Here is a 20,455-nt window from a genome sequence, read left to right as displayed (position 1 = left end):
ACCCACACACAGTTTTCCTTCAGCTTGGCCTGGAAAACTGGTCAGAATTGGAAGATGTATGAATCTAAATCCATGAAGAAAACCTGTTAGAAGTTGCAAAAGACCTGAGGCTGGGCCACAGAGTGGCCTTCTAGCACGACAACCACGCTAACCCTGCAACCAGAGCTACAGCGGAATAGCTTCAATCAAAACATTTCCATGTGTTAAATCTGGTTGAAAGTCTGTGGCGAGACTTGGAGCCTGAGCTTTAGTTGCTCTGCAAAGAAGAATGGGCAGAAAATTGAGTGTTCTGGTGTTAATCAGTGGGGCTAAACACACACCACATTTTCCGTGGTGTGTGTTTGTGTTGAAAATGAAGACCTTTTTTTCCCACTTCAACAATATGTTCTACTGCAGGTCTATCACCTAAAATCCCAATTAAATACATTGAAGTTTGTGGTTATAATGTAACAAAATGAGAAAACATTTATATTTGTTTGACTGGCTTACATCAAAAAGGTTTGTTGTAGAGAAAAAACTTTCATAATGTGTCTATTTCTTTCTTTTAGTGAACCACATTGTTGAAGATAGTTTTAAGTATTAATTTTACAATATATGTCATCAGCATTATTTTAGTTGCACAGCTTTAACACAGTGAATAAATCAAAATAAACTCCAGACACAATATTTTCTGGAATGATTAATAGTCAACTAATGTTTTTTGTCTTGTTGATGAAGATTGTGAGTAATATGAAATGCTGTTTTATGTTTTTATTTAAGATTTGATATGCTTTGGTAAATTTGAAAAATAAATAAATAAATCTGAGTAAAACAGTAAAACCATAAAGAAAATCAAGCCTAGCATAACAGCTGTCATCTAGAACAAATGCTCCTCTTTAGTCTGATCAGATTAATAAGCTTCTTTAGGAATATCTGAACAGAGAATTATTAGGCACAAAAATGAAAACGGCAAAGATGATGCTCAGTTTCTCTGCGTATGATGCTAAAGTTGCGCTGGCATGATTTTTCTTTTTTAAAGCTTGAGTCCTGAAAAAAACTGACTGATAGCAGCAGAAGTTTTCACACTTGAAAAAAATCCAAACAGATCGTTCTTAATAATCACCGGAATTTATTTCCTCACTTCCCTGTCGTGTACCTCCTGTCTGACATAAATCAGGTATAAATATTGCGACCCAATGTTTCATCCAAGCATATTAATGGAAAGCTTAGTGGAAGAAAAACAAATGATTTTGAAACAAGCCCACTCAAGGGCTTTGGACAGCTTCATGGACCGGAACTGGATGTTTGCATTCCTTAGGGAAGCCACTCCTGATCAGACCCAGTCAGAAGTCATCTTACCTGAATTGGGGAGAAAAAGGTCAGGACTGTCCTCTTATAGATGAAAGCAAATATTTCCATTTTCTTTACAAATTCAGGTCTCAGGGTCTGAAGGAAGAGTTCAGAGGCTCAGAATCCACACTGCAGGAGGTCCAGTGAAACGTTTCCACAGTCACTGGGAATGTGGGGATTTGCTGCTGGTCCACTGCGTTTTATCAAAACCAAAGTCAGAGCCGAACTCTGCCATGAAACTTTATAGCACCTGCTGCTTCCTTCAGATGACAAGCTCTGTGGAAACGCTGGTTTCATTTTCCAGCAGGACTTGCTGCTGCCAACGCTGCTAAAAATAGCAACACCTGCTTTGAGGAGCGTGGCATCAGGGTTCTGGGTTGACCCGCAAACTAACCTGACCTAAACCTGTTTGTAATTTCTTTTTTGTTTTATGTAACGTTATACGTTACAGATGTCATTAAATCACTAAAAAATTACTTTTTTCATGATTATGTAATATTAAAACAACCAAAGCTGATGAGTGAAAGTGATTTAGTGAAGGAATCCGATGTTTTTTGGCCACATTTTCTCAGATGATTTTAAATTGAATCTTTTCAATTAAAAGATTCTTAAATGTTTTCAGGGCTTGTGTTTGCTCAAGTATTTTAGTGTGTTAGTTGCAAGTTATTGCTCTTTTTTCCCTTGAATTCTTAAAATAATTAGTGAAATATCTTCAATTTATTCTGGAGGACTTCCCAGCTTGACTGGACTGGGTTGCGTCCTCGCTGCCCCTCTTGTTTTCAGGTTCAGGCCCGAGAGGGAATTAGGCTGATAGAACCAGGGGTGTTGTTGGCCGGCCTTTTTGTCAGCCGTGACCCTGCGGTCGGCCCGGCTTACACCAAGACTAATCCCCATTCTCCTCCAACACAAAAACCCCCTCCTCTCCTCGCCTCCTCCTCCCATTCATGCCCCCTCTCTCTGGCCCGGGGGCCTCTGCTGATTCAGCCATCAAATTTAAAGAAGGAAATCATTTAACAGCCGTGGCAATTAGACACACAGTTGCAAAGCGCTTGATGCTGGAGGTCAGGGAGGCGGGGGGGAGATTTGAGAAACACAGGTGGTAATAAGTTTGAGGTGAGCCCAGCTGAAAAATACAAGTGAACCAACCGCGGGATGCTGTGATCGGATTGGCTTTTGTTTGAGATTTGGACTGCTGAGGTCACAATCCTGCAGGCAGGTAGACAAACAATGATACTTTTGGCCTAAAGGGGAAATTAAACAAACGGGTGTGAGTGCAGAGTTAGTTCAAGACTCCTGCACATGATGATGCTAACAAAATAATGTGAAATCAATTATTATTGGAAATGTTCCTGTTAAAATAAAAAGTAGTTAATATATAAATAGCAATTTAAAATATTGAAGCAAGGCTAAAATCAAAATGGCAAATATTTCAATTAAATGCATCACATTGGCGATTTTTCACATTTTAAATCTACAAAAGAGTCTGCAAAATAAGTGATATTTACTAAAACAATAGGAAAAATACCAGAATCACAAAACGTAGCGCCCTGTGTGCTGTGCTAAGTTTTTATAATACAATTTCACAACTGGAGAAAAGGAAATAAACACAAAAAGATCAATTTTAGGCAGAGCCACCTAAACATAAAATAAATTATTTTTGTCAAAATGTTCAACTGAATAATAAAGTACATTGGCGTTTCTTCAACAACAACAAAAAACATTAAACCAGTTGTTTATCATTTTTAAGTAAGACGATTTTACAGCATATTATTTTAGGCCTGCTGTGCAAAAAATATTTATCTTAATAATTTTATGTAACAACTCCTGATTTATTCCCGATTCTGGTGAATTGACTCATGGTTTACAAAATAAAAATAAATTGGTGCTTCAGGTTATAAATGCGGTTTCTTTTAAAATGAAAGTGATTTAAAAAATTAAAACACAAAGTGTAACGTTTCTCCAAGAGACAAAGAAATCTTGGAAAATTTATTAAAGTCAGCGCTGCTCCGGCTTCAGCTGCAAAAATTTAGATTTGCCTTTGTGTAAATTATGTATACAGTTGCATAAAAGCGTTTTCAGTAGGCCTATTTATTCACAATTTACAAGATTTTACAACAACAGGAACAAATTCAAATTACACCGACTCACATGTTTACAAGCATCAAAACTGGAAATCAATTTAAACGGCAGCCTGAAACTTTTTTTCTTTCTTTCTCCACACCGCTCTGCATTTATTATACGCTTCCCTCTTTAAAACATCCTCAAACACTCGGCTGGTGTCTGTAATTCCGCCGAAATGTCGGAGAATAAAATAAGCTTCAAATTGCACCAGCCTGTACGGATTATAATTTAAACGGTGTCACAAGTTGGCAAGCGACAGTGAATCTGAGGCGCTTTCGGACAAAAAGATCCATCTTTTTTTTTTTTTTAAATAACAATTATTATTTAAAAAATAATAATAATAAAAAGTTCAAAGTGATTGCATTATTATGACTGCAGCCGCCTATAATTTACAGTCCACCAGCAGCTGGAGCCCGCATGTGGAGTGGAAATATTTGGTTGTGTTCGCAGTGCTTACAGTTCATATGGACGTTTCAAATGTGCGTGAGGGGAACCGTCCCGTTCACCGCAGCGGAGCCCCCGCTCTGGTAGTGCTGCGGGTGCAGCACATGCAGTCTGCTTTGAACGGAGTCGCCGCCCGCCGCCTCGCCAGTGGGCAGATACATGCTGATCATGTCCCGCAGGTCTCCCGTGGGGCACGGCGGCGGTGCGCGCGCCGTGGAAACGGGCGGGCTGACGCTCGGCTCCGATTTCACGAGCGAACCCAGAGTCCCTCCGATGGCCCCGGACACGGGGGAGACCCCGGAGCTCTGGTGCTGGTGGGTGTAGCCGGTGATGCCGCCGTAGCCCGGCGGAGAGGCGCTCATGTAGCTCTGAGAGTTCGAGATCGGGCTGTAAGACAAAGCGCTCATGTCATACCTGTGCACCGGCTGCGGGTTGTGCGGGTGGTGATGCGGGTGGTGGTGGTGGTGGTGCGGGTGATGGTGCGGGTGAGCCCCGCTGCCTGGGTGTTGGGTGTACGCCAGCTGCGCCTCCTGCATCATGGCGTGAGCCGCCGCCGCTGCGGCCGCCACCTGACCCGAGTACGTCCCGTTCGCCCAGCCGTTCACATGCGAGGCGTAGCCCGCACTGGCCCCCACATGTCCCGCACCGGGGCTCTCCAGTCGCTGCCCGCCGCCCATCCCCACACCCGGCGATGAACCGAGGAGTCCGCCGGCAAGTGAGTACTTGTCCTTCTTGAGTAGAGTCTTGGTCTTCCTCCGCGGGCGGTACTTGTAGTCCGGGTGTTCCTTCATGTGCATGGCCCGGAGCCGCTTGGCCTCGTCGATGAAGGGTCTCTTCTCCGCCTCGGTCATCACCTTCCACTCCGCGCCCAGCCGCTTGCTGATCTCCGAGTTGTGCATCTTGGGGTTCTCCTGTGCCATTTTCCTCCGCTGGCCCCGGGACCACACCATGAAGGCGTTCATGGGTCTCTTGATCCTCTCCTGGGGGACCTTCCCTGCGGGCCCCCCGCCTCCTCCTCCCGCATGTCCCCCCGGGTTGGATGGGTTGGTCTGGGGCACCACGGGGGAATGCAAGTCCGTCTCCATCATGATGCTGTACATTCACCTCGTCTTTGTGGGACAGAGTCAGACAGACAGAAACATTCAGCCTCCAAAAACACGGAGGGAAGAAGTGACTGAAATCCACTCAGAGCTGAAACTGCAGCGTCTTCCTCCTCCGTGTCATCCGTGGAATGGGAAGGACTTGTTGGAGCGGACTTTGGTTGAAGCTGAGCCTTACTGGGAAAAGTTACCGGTGCGTGCCCGGGCCGCGCGCTCTGACAGCAGCTAAATGAGCGCAAGGCGGCCAATGGAGAGGCGCGAGCGCAGACGTGATTTGCATGCAAGGGGCTCGAGGTTCTGGTGACGTCGGAGCGCGAGACCTAAAAATTACTCCCTCTGTCATCGCTTTTGCGCGTGTAGCTAGAAAAAACACGATACGAGCGCGAGTTACGCGGGTACAAAAATGAGTCAGGAGGACTGAGCGATTTAATGGATCATTTTTATTATTTCAACTCACAAAAAAGAAAAAAAAATGACAATACAGCAAAATTAAACTATGGAAATAAATAAAATTCAGGTAGAACAAAATCAACTGAAAGTTAAATTATTAATACAGTTTCAGTCAAAACAATTTATTGTCAAAACGACTTTTATTTTTTAGCTTTACGCATGGAATATACAGATATGAGTGGGCGCTTATCCCTTCTTGATAGTAAATATATAGTGAAAATGGGGATTAATATATTCATTTGAAAAACTACTATATATATTCTGCTTGTATCCTGGAAGACCCTGTAGCTGACCCTGCGTATGAGTTTCTTTTTCATTTTTTTATTTTACTATTTATTTATTATTTTATTAATACTATATTTATTTATTTGTTAAAACCACATTTAAAGCTTATTAAAAAACACACTAAACAGGCTTTTTCACGTGTTTGATATGCAGTTTATTATAATAAATTTTACTTAATTTAAGTAGCTCACCAAACCCTTCTTTGTCTAAATTAGGGTTACAGAGCCGTCTATTCAGAGCCACAGGTGCTTTTTTTGTTGTTCTCGTTGCTAGGAAACAGGTGAGTGACGCTTGGAGCACGTGCCATTCAAAGCACATCTTTTGTTTGTTTCAGGACTGCTGGAAAAAAAAAAGGAGGGGGGTAGAAAAAAAAAAGCCTACAGTAATCCTATAATAAATGTTGGACATGTCGCAGTCTTTTAATGGTTTTAATCAATTAATGAGGCAGAATGCTGCTTGAGGAGCCGAACCAGGCAGGCCTGCAGCAGGCCCAGGATTACCCTCCATGCTTGGGTTTCATCACAAAGATAAATGCTGAAAGAGATCATTTAGTCTGTCATGACCCACAAAACACCACTTTAAGAATGTCAGATGATTGTATTGTCTTTTATTTAATATAGTTCTCATCTCCCACAATAGTTAAAATTCAATTTCACCAAAATGTTGTACTCTTCTTGTAAATATATAACTTCAAATTTATAGTAAAAATAAAAACCTTAATTAAATAAAATTGAAAGAAAGGCCATTCAAAATATCTGTAACTCAATGTTTTTCAAATGTGTCTTAATGTAAGCTACAGGAACTGAGAAGATGAATGTTTGAAATTATCAACCTTGAAAAGTTTTTCTTTTGTTTTATTTTACATATAAGCATCTATTAAACATGCAAAACATTATGAGTAATATATAAAATACTTTTTTAAAAAGTATACAATCCCTTATAGATTTTTTTGATTTGTGTTTTTTGTCACATTTAAACATTTTAAATGAAAAATGTTCTTACCAGACAAAGATAACCTGGTTAAATATAAAAAGCAAATTTCAAATGATGATTTTCTCTCTGATGAAAAGTGATTGCACTCTAAACCTTGGAGGTAAAAACTACCAAAGAGTTTTTAACGTCCCTGTATAGATATTTTGATCTGTTTTTCTTGCAGAATTATTTTTAATTCAACCACATTGTGATTTTGAGCATCAATAGCTAATTAAAGGTCAAATTTAAGTTCCAGCCTTTGACTAGGCCTCTCCAAAACATTTTTTGTCATCCAGTGAGAGGTGGACTTAGCACCGTGTTTTAGATCATTGTACTGTTGCATAACATTTGAGATTACGGTCACAAACTGAATGCCAGACATTCTGCGTCTTGGATTTCTTGTAGAGAGCAGAATAAATGATTCCATCGTTTATAATGAGCTTCCCAGGTCTTGAAGCCACAAAGCAGCGTTAAACTATCAAACTGTTATGTTTTGTTTCTAAATGTTGAAACATACATGACAAAAAGTCAAATTTTCTCCTATTAGTGTTAAAGTTTTTCTCTCCATAATGAGCTTTAGATGTTGCACTGGGTTGTTTCTTGACCTCCTGACTTTGTCATTGTTGAGTTTTTTGAGTAACTTTGTCAACCGACCTCTCTAGGGAAGGATTGTCATTGTTCTATATTTTCTCCATTTTTGGATGAGCCTTTAAAATGGATTTATAAGCCATAATCAGTTTCTTATCTGTACTTGAATTTGTTGAAGATAACAGCAGAATAACATGCAATCTTTTGGCCAACTTTATGTTGCTTGGCAAGTGATATTTAAGTGATTTCTTAATTATATAGGTTTAAAACTGCAGGGTGTGACCTTTATAAAACAATATTTTTTTACATATTTGTTGAAACTGTCACTATGGCAGGAGACTGATAATCTGTAAAACAAATTGAGCTGCTCTGCCTTCTCCCAGTTACAACTAGAAATGACCAATCAGAGCCAGGGGGAGTGTCTTAGCGCTGTTAGTCATCCTCCATGTAGCGCCGCTCTCTTGCTCTATGCTATGCTACAGTGTCTTCTTGATAGCAGATCCTGTTGTGAATGCTCAGGCTAGTTAGCATAGCCTCTGATGATGATGGAAAAACTTTCCCTTTAATGGTAAATTGTTTCTCTGCCATTAGCACATTTAGCAGCAAGTACACAAGACTGATTGACAGCACTAAGACCTTCCTTCTGCTCTGATTGGGTGTTTTTGGTCAGGAGTGGTGCATTTCTTGAGACAGCAATAATTGCTCTGGGAGCAGGTGGAGGAAGTTGATCTTTTAAAAGATTATCTGTCTCTTAACAACAAATATGTAAAAAACATTTGCTTTACTACTGCAGCTTTAAGTGTGGATAGTTAAATGAATTTCAGCAATCATATTTATATATATGACTGTAACGTGTTTTGGTATTCCAGTCTCCTGCTCCCTTGGCTTCAGTCCTGTACCGGCTCTTTGGAGCCCTCTGGGATTTTGCCCACAAAGTGGCATCTGTCAGGTGCTGCTCGGCTCTCAGCAGGCCGGTGAGCCATGTTGGCATGGTGAGGACTTTCCTCCTTAGCTGCTGCGTTGCTCGTTAAGAGGACTCCATTGTGTGATTGCTCTGAAAGAGTCGGATACCACACGTGTCTGGGAGGCAGACAGATCAGGTCAGGAAATGGACAGAAATATTTTACATTGACCAAATAATTATATCTTGTCAGTAACAATGCATTGCTCTATTTACTAATGTAGTATTTATTTTTGTATTGATCCAGGAAGGAGAGGCAGTTTGTCAAAAGCTTTATTAAATTACCTCTGGTGTTCAGTGTTGAGGTATTTAGTAGGAGAATCAATTGACAGCTGATGAAGAGAATCAACTTCATCTGGGATGCCAGGGCCACTTTGGTTGCTTCATTTACAGTGCGGTCTAGAGCAGGTTGACCTTTCAGAGCTGACGGCTTTGTGCAACTCCTGAACAGAAAAAGGGACACCACTGTGACAGGCTCTAGCTCTGTTATATTCCTGTTTTAGCTCCTGCCTATCACTTTCTGTCATTTCTGGCTGCTGGCGGATTATGACTGAAAGTGATTATGAAAGCCAGCAGCAGCACTTTTCCACTAAACATTAGAGGACTGTGTTAATAAGATCTTGTTTGGTTGAAAGTTAAACATATAAATGGAGATTAACAACAGTTATTTGCCAAACACACACAGAGGAATTAGTCCAAATGAATAGTTTGAAGTGAGTTTATCTCAGTAAAGTATCCTGCTCATGAACACTTTTCTATCTTTGATCTAGAAAATGAATCTGGTTTGGTGACGATGATTTCACATTAACTAGTTCTCAGCATCAAGATTTGAAAAGGTTTTGAGTTTAAGCCCTCTAAAATATTCTCCCAAGTCACTTTAAAATGCCAGAGGCACGTAGCAGATTGATTCAGTTAACTAGCAGAAAATTCAAATACAGTTTCAACTCAATTTAAAAACAGAGTAATTTGACTCTTTTGTGATGTTTCTGATCACAATATTTCAAAACCAGAGTTACCAAACTCCCAGCATCAGAACTGTGAAGCAGCGAACTGCAAGCTATAACCAGAACAAATATCCAGACAATTTAACCATCTAATGTCACCTTGTTAAACTCCTGTTACTCTTTGAAATGGTTCTCTACTTATTGTATTGAATATAAACTAATAATTTATCAGCTCTCTACTCTCTATGTTTGTCAAATTCCATTAAAGTGAAAACAGCAAACACATATAATAGTTTAGATGGCTTTATGGTAAATATAAAGCTTTTCTGATGTAGGAATCACAGACCTAGTTTTAACAAAAATAAATAAGATATTAAATTAATTTTTGAACATATTTTGGAGTCTGTTGGGTAAAAAGGAGCATTGATGGTAATGTATTAACTTACCTGTCCTGATAATAATAAACAGGTTAAACAATGTCTTTTTAATTCTTTCAACAAATGTACATTTAAGCTTACTAAATTTTAAGTTATTAAAGGACAGAAGGTTCTTAGTTTATTATTGAAGAACATGCTTTCTTTTTTTTCCACAAACATGTATTTGGTTGGTAAAAGTTCGAAGATCAGTCCATGTTAATCTTGAGTTGATCCATTCTGTGTGTTCCTGTTTTCTCCTGGGATCCCGACTATTGAGGATCACATTAGTTTTCTCTTGAAGAATCCATATCCTCCTTCAGTCAGTAAGAGTTAAAATCTGCAACAGACAAAACATACAAATCAAGACTATTGTTACATTATTTTTATCTGTAAGTTGCACACTTTAAACTGTTAATGGAGGATATGAGAACATTTTTGAGCATAAAAGGAAAGAAATGGGAGCAAGAGGAAAAAATTGAGGCAGCAAATGATTGAAAACATTTTCCAACCTCAGAGTTGGTAAATGTCTAAAGGAGTAAATGATGGAGTTGATTGCAACAGTAAACATCCTCTGTTAAGAGATCTATAGCAGCTCACCTTTGCACAGCGCTCTGTTAAAGATGTGCAGAGTTGGAGATTACTGCTGTGATGTTTTCTAAGTTCAAATTATGCATTTCACTGTTTTAAAGTGTTTTAAACATCTGTGCTAATCCTCATACTGGATCCATTAAGCTACTGAAGCCCATCAAAAATATTTTAGTAAATTATTCTACAAAATGCAACATGAACGGATCGTGACTATGGTGATATCTGATTCACTTAATGTATTTGTGATTTTCCATGAATGTTATCAGACTTGTTTATTGTGTTGCTGGGTCACTGTGTGGCGTGGCTATTTATTAGTTTGCTTGTACTGCAGGTATCTGATATCTCATTGGTCAGGTTTATAACTAGGTGTACAATACTGGGAAAAAGTATTTGCTCCCTTATATGTTTCTTTTGTTGCCCTGCGACAGATTAGCGACCCGTCCAGGGTGTACAGGTTGCCAGAAACGTTCCCTGGAGATTAGCACCAGCAGCCCTCCCGACCCATTAGGGACAAAAGTATACAGAAAATGGATGGATGGATATTTTTCTTTTGTTTCAACTTAAGAAAAAACTATCCAAATCAATTTGAAAGCTGAGTTTAATTTCCAATGCCTCCACTTGAGCACTGAATGTATTCTGTGACCAAACAGTAGCACCTTGTCCATCCGTCCGTCCATCTGCCTATTGATCTGACATTATGCAGTCATATGAATACTTCAGAGCTCCTCTAAAAGCACTTATAACTATTTTAACAGTTCCAAAAACCAAGTATACCTTAATATTCATCAATATGCACAGTTGAAACTCTCTTACCACTACCACATAAGTTAACATCCATGGTGTTCCTTATCTTGTGGGTTCAGCCAATCAGCTCCAAAGAAAACAAGAAGCGCTCCTGGATTGTTTGCTTTCCAAACATGAGCCAATTGTGTGTCAAGTAGCATTGCACTGAGGTGTTTCAGTTGAAACATCAGTCTGCATTTAATTAATTTGTATAATGCATTTCACTTATTGAAATGAGCTACTGAAATAGATTGGCTTTTTAATGATATTCCAATTTAGTGAATATGACTGCATAATGTCATACCAAGTCTCTTTTGGAAGTTGCAGGAATATTTTTGATGAGTCCACAGCAAAACTTTACCTATGTGGAAAGTTTTGCATTTTATTTTTTTGGTAGCAAATAGTTTTAATATGTATTAATTATAAAGATGAAAGGTTTTTGTTTTCAGCACCTTTCAGAAAGTTCCCTTGTTTTTGTGTCTAATTTCTAATTAAAAATAGATCTGTGTTGGACGGTCTCTGGAACTCGCTCCATTAGGTCTGAGAACACACAGGGGCCTAATCCAATCAACGGCATTTCTCCTGTGCAGCAGCTGACACTTTGTTGGTTTTAGGCTCTCTGTCACAGCAAGCTGTCAGCTCCACTGCAGCTCCACAGCACTGACAGAGCAGATATAGGCAAACAGGAAAGCACACAGTATGAATATGCAACCGTGAGCTCTGACATGTTAAAAGGTTTAGAAAAACAGTTAAATTGATTCAACACTGGGTTCCTGGGTTACTGAGGGTTTCTTGGCATAAGAGCTAACAAGACAGAGACAGCATAGCTGAATCAAACATCTGCTAAGACCTTTTTTATTTGACAGCCACACAATGAGGACAATGTTTTTCTTTTTCTTTTTTTTTTTACCGTAGGGTGTAGCATACAGTATGGGCAGTGGTTCAAATGTTGTACGCAGTTATTATTAAAGCAACGTGAACATACGTTTCAATTTTCTGAGAAGCTCCATGTGAAATTAATCTGCATGAGGTTTACCCTTTAAAACTGAAACAGAAATCAGTTGACTAATTAGTCTAAGTCTAATCAATTGAGATGCAACTTAGAAAATTGTAAGTCGACCTCTTTGATGTTTTTATTAATAAATTAGCCAGTTGGCACCGACCTGCTCCAGCCATCAACACAGAGACTGACATCCTCCTTCTATCTATTTTACGCTATTTCAGGTGTCAGACCAAAATGGCCTGGTGTACAACTGCTACAAAGCATTAGCACTCCTCATTTAATCATCACATATCCTCCTTTGATTGATGCCTAATGAATGGCTCGGATTGTGGTAAGAAGACTTGTTAATGGGTTTTGCATGTCTGTCAGACATTTGAGGCTGCACTCAGAAATCTTTGCTTACACCGAAGCTCCAAAACTGTTTCTTATGGAGAAAATACATTATAGTTTTCTTGCTGGACAAATCACCATCATTACAACCTGTGGGGTGTTTAGATGGCTTTTTTCTACCCAGATGCTGGGAGGTATTTGTTGTTTCTTTTTCTTTTTAGATAATGTGCTTCCTAAAGGGATTGTTTAAATCATTTTCAAGTACGGTTCTATCAAAGGGTTACAACTTGCAGCAGATAACTCTCTTGTTGTTTTCATTTAGTATAAATCCAGATTAGTTTGCTGCAGAAGAGGAAGCTAACAGCTAATCAGGGAGTAGCCAAGACCAAAATGAACTTGTATGTTTCTTAACATTACCCCGATCTCAAAACTGGCACAGCAGTTTATGCAAGAATGATTTTTGAAACAAGAATTATAGATCTTTATCATTAAATATGTATATATTTTCTTTTTACCAAATTCTACTAGGCCACAGATATTTAGCCCTCAGATACTGAATTTAAACAATAACTAAACACTAATTTTCCCTAAATTGTTATGAATAGCACTTCCATTTTTTTTATTTTCTTTTATTTATTGTGATCTATTTTGGGGGTCATGCCACCCAACCCCATAATCAGTCTGTTGCCAGACAATAAATCTTTTGGTAGATCCTAAAACTACTTTTAGTTTAAGAAAGTGACTAAAACTCAGGATCCTTACAGTGGAGTTTTTTCTGACTACCACAGATTGTAAGGAAATAAACCACACTGTCACATAAAAATATCTATTTTATCTCACTCTACTTCAAATGAGCTAAAACAAATAGCAAAAGCATTTCCTTATAAACATATAAATACTTGAACATTTGGCTATCTTGTGAATCGCTGATCTTATATTTAAGTACATAACCATTTATAAGTTTACTCTGGTTGCTCTGGCAACTAGACTACATGAAACCACTCATCTGCATGTCCTGGTTTAGCCTCAGAGATCTTTGAGTGCAACTTCTGTGAGGTTTTCCATTGGATTCAGGTCCTGGGATCAGGATGATGTTTTGCACTGGAATCAAGATGCTGCTTGCTTAGTGGTCATAGTCTCAGTGATATTTCTTCCTCAAACAGAAGGTTTTTATGTGTGATACCTCAGTCTCCATGCTTGAATTCTGTCCTGGTTTTGTTGTGGTTTCCTTATCTAGACCCAAAAATGAGGTGTTGAGTGGATTGGTGCACTATTTCTCTTTAGGCCAGGTAATATGATCTTAACTAAACTATAACTTCTTCTGAACATGTAGAGTTTTTCAAACCCAGGGACTAATAGCCATCTTCTAATTTTTACAGTATTGACAGGTTTTTTAGAGCCTGTCAAACGTTTTTCATGATGATACTTTTTTCATCACCATGAAGCTGATTGGCTAAGTCTTTCCATTTAAGCTGTTCTTTAATAATCTGAAACGGTACTTTGATGATTTCTTTTAAACATAAAGAAAAGCCACACATTTCTCTGGTTTTGGCTTCCATTTTTACAACATTTAAGATGATTTCAGTGAAGCAGACTGTCATTTTTTGTACTTTTTAAAGTTTTTTCCCCCCTTTTCTAATCAACTTTTTAATCAAACTATGCTATTCTATATTAATTAGCAATTTCTGGAATGACACAACTTTACACAGATTTTCAGAGAGGAATGCAACATTTACTCTGCATGCCATTGGTTTTATTAATTGAATAAAAGTACTGCTTGAACTCCTGCGTAAATATAAAGTTGTGTTTGTAATAACACTAGTGACCATATATTTGCCAAACATTGCATGGTAGAGAACCTTTCTATAATGTCATATACAGCATGAAATTATAGAATTTCATGCTGTATATGATAATTTCTATAATTTTATATACAGCATGAAATTATAGAAAGGTTGCAGATTTAATAAACAAAAAACCCATCTGACTTGGTATTTGTGCAAGAGCTAAATTTGTTTTCCTTTCTAAGAATGTGACACTTAAAGATATCACTCTTAACGAAGCAGTTCTGACCTTTAGCACTCAAATCTTTATTTCTAATCGCTGCTCCATCTGTTACACGCAGGTCAAACACTGATGATGCTACAGCTACATTTAATCTGTGCTCCTCCCTGCTACCACTGCTGCACACACACATTTAATTTAATTAGAGCTTGTGTGTCCTCCTCTCTGCCAGTTTTGCTGCGGCGCTCGGGAGCAGCCAACATTATCACTGATTGCTTCTAGATAGGAAGGAATATGATTAGACCACGTGTTCTGGTGTTTGTGTGTGTATAGGAACTGGGCAGAAATCTGATGCTGTTTGTTAGTGGTGAGAAACGAAGCATGCTGAAGGATGAGGAGAGGGATGGATGAAACGAAAAAGAAGAATCTTTCCATCGTAAATGTTGCTACTTTGTCCAGATTGCAGAAACTCTTTAGAACGACTTGCAGTTGCTGAACTGAGCTACTTTAAAGTTTGAGAAGAAAGCTTCTCAAACTTTCTTCAACACCATGGTGTCTTTTTTTGAAAATTAAAAAATAATAAAAATAATAAATATGCTGGATGACAACTATTGCTAGTGGAGATTCGTTATGCATAGCACTGCAAACCTGCTCCATGCACATTGATGCAGTATTGAAATTCAGAATATACCTGAGGATGACGACAGGTTTACATCAGAGCATTGATATAGCAGCTGAACAGGAAAAATAACCTTAAGCTGTTGTTATGAGTTTGATTTCCAAATGGACAGAAGATAAACCTGGAAGCTTTGATTCTTTGTGTAATAAGATTAGTGTTATTAGAGAGAGGAGGTAGGAAGAGGAAAGGGAGAAGAATAAAGATGTGACCTTTAAAGAGCAAGGTGAGCAGAGAGGGAGGAACCCTGCTGAGGAGTGGCTAGAAGAAGAAAAAGAGAGAAAGAGAACTGGGTGGGGAGCAACCCTGGTGAAAACAGATTAGTGGACCATGAAGTGGATTACCAGCAATGATAGTCCCTCAGAGAGCGGTCGGTCCAGGCCAGCGCAAACACACCATGAACACATCAAAGCGATCTGTATCAGTCCAACCTGTCGGTCTAATGCAAACACACACATAGCTGATTGATAGCAATGGGCTCAGTTTTCAAAACGTTAAAACGCAATCAGTTGTTTAGGTCAAGTTTAAACTGCAAGTAGTTTAAATGATCTCCAAACTACAGAGATATTGCTTGAAAAAAAGAATTCGTGAAAAACCGTTTTTGTTCAATAACCTTTATATTTTCACAGGTCACAGTATATACCATATTAAACATAAAAGCAAAATTATGTTTTCTTGTCTAATTGTTGCCTGTTGGCAACATTGTACCATTTTGAAAGAATCTATTGAAATTAATTTGTCAAATAACCATTTTAGTAATTAGATTTTTTTTCAAAATTGATAAAGATTTTATAAAGATAATGTAATGTTGATTCCATGAAAGTTCAATCTATTGACTACTATCCCACTATCCATCTTATTATTTCCACACATTTTCTTCCATTTTCATGAATTTAGTCTCCGTCTTTAGCCACTTTAAGGAAAAGGAAAGTGGAAATCACATTGCTAAATCAACATACAGTATGTGGGAAGCTGCAACATTATTTGTATTAAATAAACAATAAAAATGTATATTTTTCTTGTTTCTCTTTTCTCAGATTATCTGCCAACAACCGTCAAACGATGCTTGAAGCTAAGAGAAGGAAATTGGCATCAATGAAGGGTCAGCTTCTTCGACAGGTTAGGAAATATTAGACATGAAACCCCGACAACAGTATGACAAGGGGTTATGAATCATTGAAACTAAAGAGTAGTCCTGACTGATTCTTCTCAACTATGACAAATTAAATGAGGCTAATTGGAAATGGTAAGGTCCTCTGTGACTGGTAGTACAGAAACTCCACCAGGGACAGTTTCCTGTGGTGTTAAAACTGACTACGAACAGTTTTATGGACAATTGAATCCAATTTCAGTGCAAAAGTAAAACTTTTAAAACAATTTTTCAAACTACAGATACAAACTATGATGTATTTCATTGGGATTTAATGTGATAAACCAACACATGATGTATAATTGTGAAGTGGAAGGGAAATTGTTGAGGGCTTTGTACAGTTAACTTAAGCAGAGGACCAACAGACTGGTTTCAGGTTATTTCTCAGAAAAAACAAATTATTATATAGCTAACAAGTGCAACTGATGAGGGATCAGCGACCTCATTGTAAAACTGAACTGAGCACATCACATTTCAAAGGGTAAAGGTAACTGACATACATGCAAGAATGTTTTGTTTTTTTAGACTTTGACATAGATTCACACAGAATTAGATTTCTGAGAAAAAGGTCAAAATTTTGAGATTAGAGTCCTAACTTTTTTCAAGTAACCCTAATCCTCTTCTTTAGATTTTCGCTTGTGTTTTAACAAAACAATGTACAGATGGTTCTAGTGACACAATAATCTTACCTTTATGCTTGTTTTTCATAGTTTTAGGCTTGCTAAGCAGACACCTCTGTGTGTGTAGCTGGTGCCACTGGCCAAGAACAGCTAATCCCATTTAACACAAACATTACAACGGCTAACTTTTACTGACACATCTGAAAATTGTTCTGTGGACCAAAATGTTCAGTCAGCTGAAGCAAAGAAACACAAGCTGGAGTCTTTCTGGTCTTTCCTAAATTTTCACTCTACTTATTTACAGCTAAAATGCCTTGACGTTTTGTTCAGTTGGTATTATAGAGGATTTTCCTCCAAAGAATAAATCGAAGAATTTTTGTTTCAAGCTGGAAATTCCTGTAAAGGTCAAATTGGTCTCTAACAAGCACACACACAAATCAATAAGCAAATGAAATGATAAAAGACTCTAAAGCCTTCCTTCTTGCTGACATTTCTGTCTTGCCTGCTGAGGGGAAGTTTTGATACGAGGGCCCCCCTAGGTGGAGGATGGGGGTCCACTCTTTCTCTGTCTTCCCCTTCCACTCAGCCTAAATGAGGGCTTTTTCGCAGCTGTTGGTGGGGGGTGTCTGCTCCAGGAAGAATGAGGACTTCCTGTGGAGGGCCTTTAAGAGCGGGGCTGAAGGGTCTGTCGCACGCTCACTCTCTCTCTCCCACAGTTTGTCTCGATGTCTCTCGCCCGTCCTAAATGGGGTCAAGCTTCAAACCAGGACCAGCTGCTTTCAAAGACCCTAAAGAGCAGTTTTCCACCTGCCCTTTTCTCCCCTCTCTCCATAACCTTTTCATCACATTTTCTTGTTCGCTTTTCATTCCTCTCTCCACTTCCTTTCTGTCCCATCGACAGCGATGCATCCATGCGCTCGTTTATGAAAGGGACAATATTTCTGAGATGATTAAGAAAACAAAGAGACAACGTAGAGTGCTGTGAAGAACTTGAGATTTATTCTGTTTTTGCTATTTTGTCACACTTAGATGTTTCAGATCTGAAAAGCAGAGTGTTTTGGAAAAATTAAGGCATAAAAAAACGCTAGCAACATTTCCAGATGGCTAGCAATGAAACATAAACAGTGTGTTTATGGTTTATTTAAATTGGATTTTAGTTCAGACTTTGGCTAGACCATTACAAAACTACATTTTTGTATTATTCAGAGGCAGCCTTGCCTTGATGCTTTGGATTATCATCCTGGGGTTAAGGTCCAGTACTGCAAGCAAAGCAGGCCCAAACCATCATACTGCCACTGCCACGTTTTAGGTGAAATGCAACATGACTAACATTTTTATAACAGGCCCATTTTTCTCTTGTCATTTCACAGAATATTTTCTGGGAATTTCCATCTATGTTTTTTGGCAAAGGTGAGTTTGAAGGTTATGGTCTTTCAGCATTTAGAGAAATTTTACTGAAATAGATTATGAGTTTGGCTTGTGAAACTGAGCTCTGCTTCCTCAAGCTTGCAGTTTATTCAGTCGGCTTGTTTTGTATTAAAATAAGTTGCATAATCTGAAATATTTGTGACTAGAAGGAAAAAACAGAAGATAAGGACCAAATATATACATTAGCTGCATTTCCATTAAATATAAAATTGTGGTAATTAATGAAAACATGCCAATTTATGTAGTCGCTCCAACTCCTGAATAAGACATTGATGACTGATAAGTATATTTCATGTAGCTGTTTACATCTGTTCCTGTCATGTTTGTGGACTTATTGTTGGATTTTAATGTCATTTCTTATTTAATGGAATCAGCACAATTGTGAAATTGTGTTTTCTACATCAGCAGAATATCAACAAAAATTTGCACAAATTTCTAATGAAAACACAGCTACTGTATTTTATTGGGATTTTATATGAGAAGCCAACAATGTAATGCATAATCAGTAAGAGAAAAGAAAACATGCTTTTCCAAATCATTTGTACTTAGCCTACTGTATTTAAATGCCCCTCAATGTTTTCTGATGTTATCCGGATGTAATTTCATGTCAATATCAATGCAGCTATTGAGTTTTTTAAGACACAGGTAGGTTATAAAACACAGAAAAGAAAAGCATTTCTTAGGACATTATGTTATTTGTTTTACCAGTGACCTGAAGGACGTTTCTCGTCTTTTTGTGTGTTCCAAATGTCTGATGTCATTGAGAGAGGGCATTACAATCATTTTGAGCTGAAGCAGATTTGATGTTTAAATAGAAAAAACTGAGAATTAGATGAGGAAAAACATGCAAGAGGGAACCTCCCTCTATTAGCTGGAGCTACATACCTGTCTCATTTTTACAAGGTGTCCATGTCTTCTTGATGTGTTTGAATATTGATCAATAAGTCCATTAGAGATGTAGAAAGCTCTGTACCATCCATCCTCAGTGTGTTCCTCTCAACCCAGGCTGATTCTAAGCTTCCCTTCCATCCTGGGTTTTATTTAATTTGTTCATATAATGGACATGAATGAACATGAATGAGCCCTGGGGTTTAGGGTGACCAATGAGGTCGGGCCAGCTCAGCAACGTGTGTCAAAAGAGACACAATAACTGGCTTTAATTTTGATTGGCTTCTCCTTTTTGAGAATGACTTCCAAAGTGCGATGTCCCATTGTAGGACCAGAATGAAGCTTAACAATGCAGCATGGGTTCCATGAGGAGGGGGTTGTTAGACTTCTAGATCCAGGCTTTAGGCCTGTACTGGACAACAGAGTAGTGTAGTAACTCTGCCTGGGGTTAGACTGACAATGGGAGGGCTTTAGTTCCCATTGTGGAAGCTATGTCAACAGAGAGGCTGCTGGGAGCATAGCTGGCTGGCATGAAAAAAATCTCTTTTTACACACAACTTTATGTGTAGGAACAAGGTTCTTAAGAGTTTTAGGTGGACTGAAGTAGAGACAGACTGATCTAAACCTGTCCAATTTGTTACAAATCATTGTCAAGTTTTTTCTTTTTCTCTTCAGTTTTCTGACAGTCTTAAGAGACAAACAGGCATTTGTTGAGCAGATTGGTTGGCATAGTCAGTAAAGTGCTGTGATGGTGGGTTCAAAACCTGGTTGTGGCAACCTCCAAATGCAATGTCTCAGTCAGTGTAAAAATGTACTACAGCAAGATGGAGACCGAACACCAGAGGAGTGGGGATGGATCATCAAAGACCTGGATCTTCATGTTGTGGAAGATGTTGGAAGATCGACAGATGTACCAAGACTAAAATAGGAAGGCATCCTGGAAATGTCTATTGAAAAGAAAGTTTCTACTTCAAGATTAAGAAGCATCAGACATCAAGGACAAGGTTTCAAATCCTGGAAAGAATGTCTATTTTGTCAGCCTCTTTCAAAGTCACTATTGTTACAACAATATAAGAACTTTCCATTTGTATATTCATTTGCTCTGTGTTTAAGTTTCTGACTTTATGGTTCTTTTGAAGGTGGACATAAAAAACTAAGACATGGACGAGGAGTGAAACTACATAATACAACTTGTTTAGAAAGCAAAAGTTTAGAAAGAGTGGTGTGAAAAGAACCTGATCCAGCATTCAATTCCAAGTAGAGTTATCTATATTTTATCAATAATTGTATATAAAAACACAAACACTATACAAGAAAACATCAATATGAAAGAGAAGAATCTCATAGAGTAGTTGATATGTCATACAAACATAAA

At 38.4% G+C, this 20,455-nt stretch overlaps 1 protein-coding gene and 1 long non-coding RNA gene across 8 annotated transcripts in view; both read right to left on the bottom strand.

Moving 5' to 3' along the window:
• Positions 1-3,278: 3,278 nt before the first annotated feature.
• Positions 3,279-5,268, bottom strand: sox1b (SRY-box transcription factor 1b). The gene has a single exon (XM_032557191.1). The coding sequence runs from the start codon at positions 4,992-4,994 to the stop codon at positions 3,924-3,926; it is 1,071 nt and encodes a 356-aa protein (XP_032413082.1). The 5' UTR covers positions 4,995-5,268; the 3' UTR covers positions 3,279-3,923.
• Positions 5,269-7,849: 2,581 nt separating this feature from the next.
• LOC116716259 (uncharacterized) overlaps positions 7,850-20,455 on the bottom strand; it is a 71,844-nt gene continuing 59,238 nt past the window's right edge. For 2 of the 7 annotated variants that reach the window (XR_004338426.1, XR_004338422.1), the window contains 2 exons: positions 15,339-15,433; positions 7,850-9,947 (listed from right to left, as the gene is read on the bottom strand). This is a non-coding gene — a long non-coding RNA (uncharacterized LOC116716259). Of the gene's footprint in view, positions 9,948-15,009; positions 15,053-15,206; positions 15,256-15,338; positions 15,434-20,455 lie in introns of all 7 variants that reach the window. The other 5 variants (XR_004338425.1, XR_004338423.1, XR_004338424.1 and 2 more) reach the window with 5 other exon arrangements.

The sequence above is a fragment of the Xiphophorus hellerii genome, chromosome 24, assembly GCF_003331165.1.
Source record: "Xiphophorus hellerii strain 12219 chromosome 24, Xiphophorus_hellerii-4.1, whole genome shotgun sequence".
Lineage (NCBI taxonomy): Eukaryota > Metazoa > Chordata > Actinopteri > Cyprinodontiformes > Poeciliidae > Xiphophorus > Xiphophorus hellerii.
This window is presented reverse-complemented; position numbering and strand designations above follow the sequence as displayed.

Excerpts from the sequence above, each read along its gene's own strand:
- sox1b (XM_032557191.1), bottom strand. The coding sequence starts at position 4,994 with ATGTACAGCATCATGATGGAGACGGACTTGCATTCCCCCGTGGTGCCC.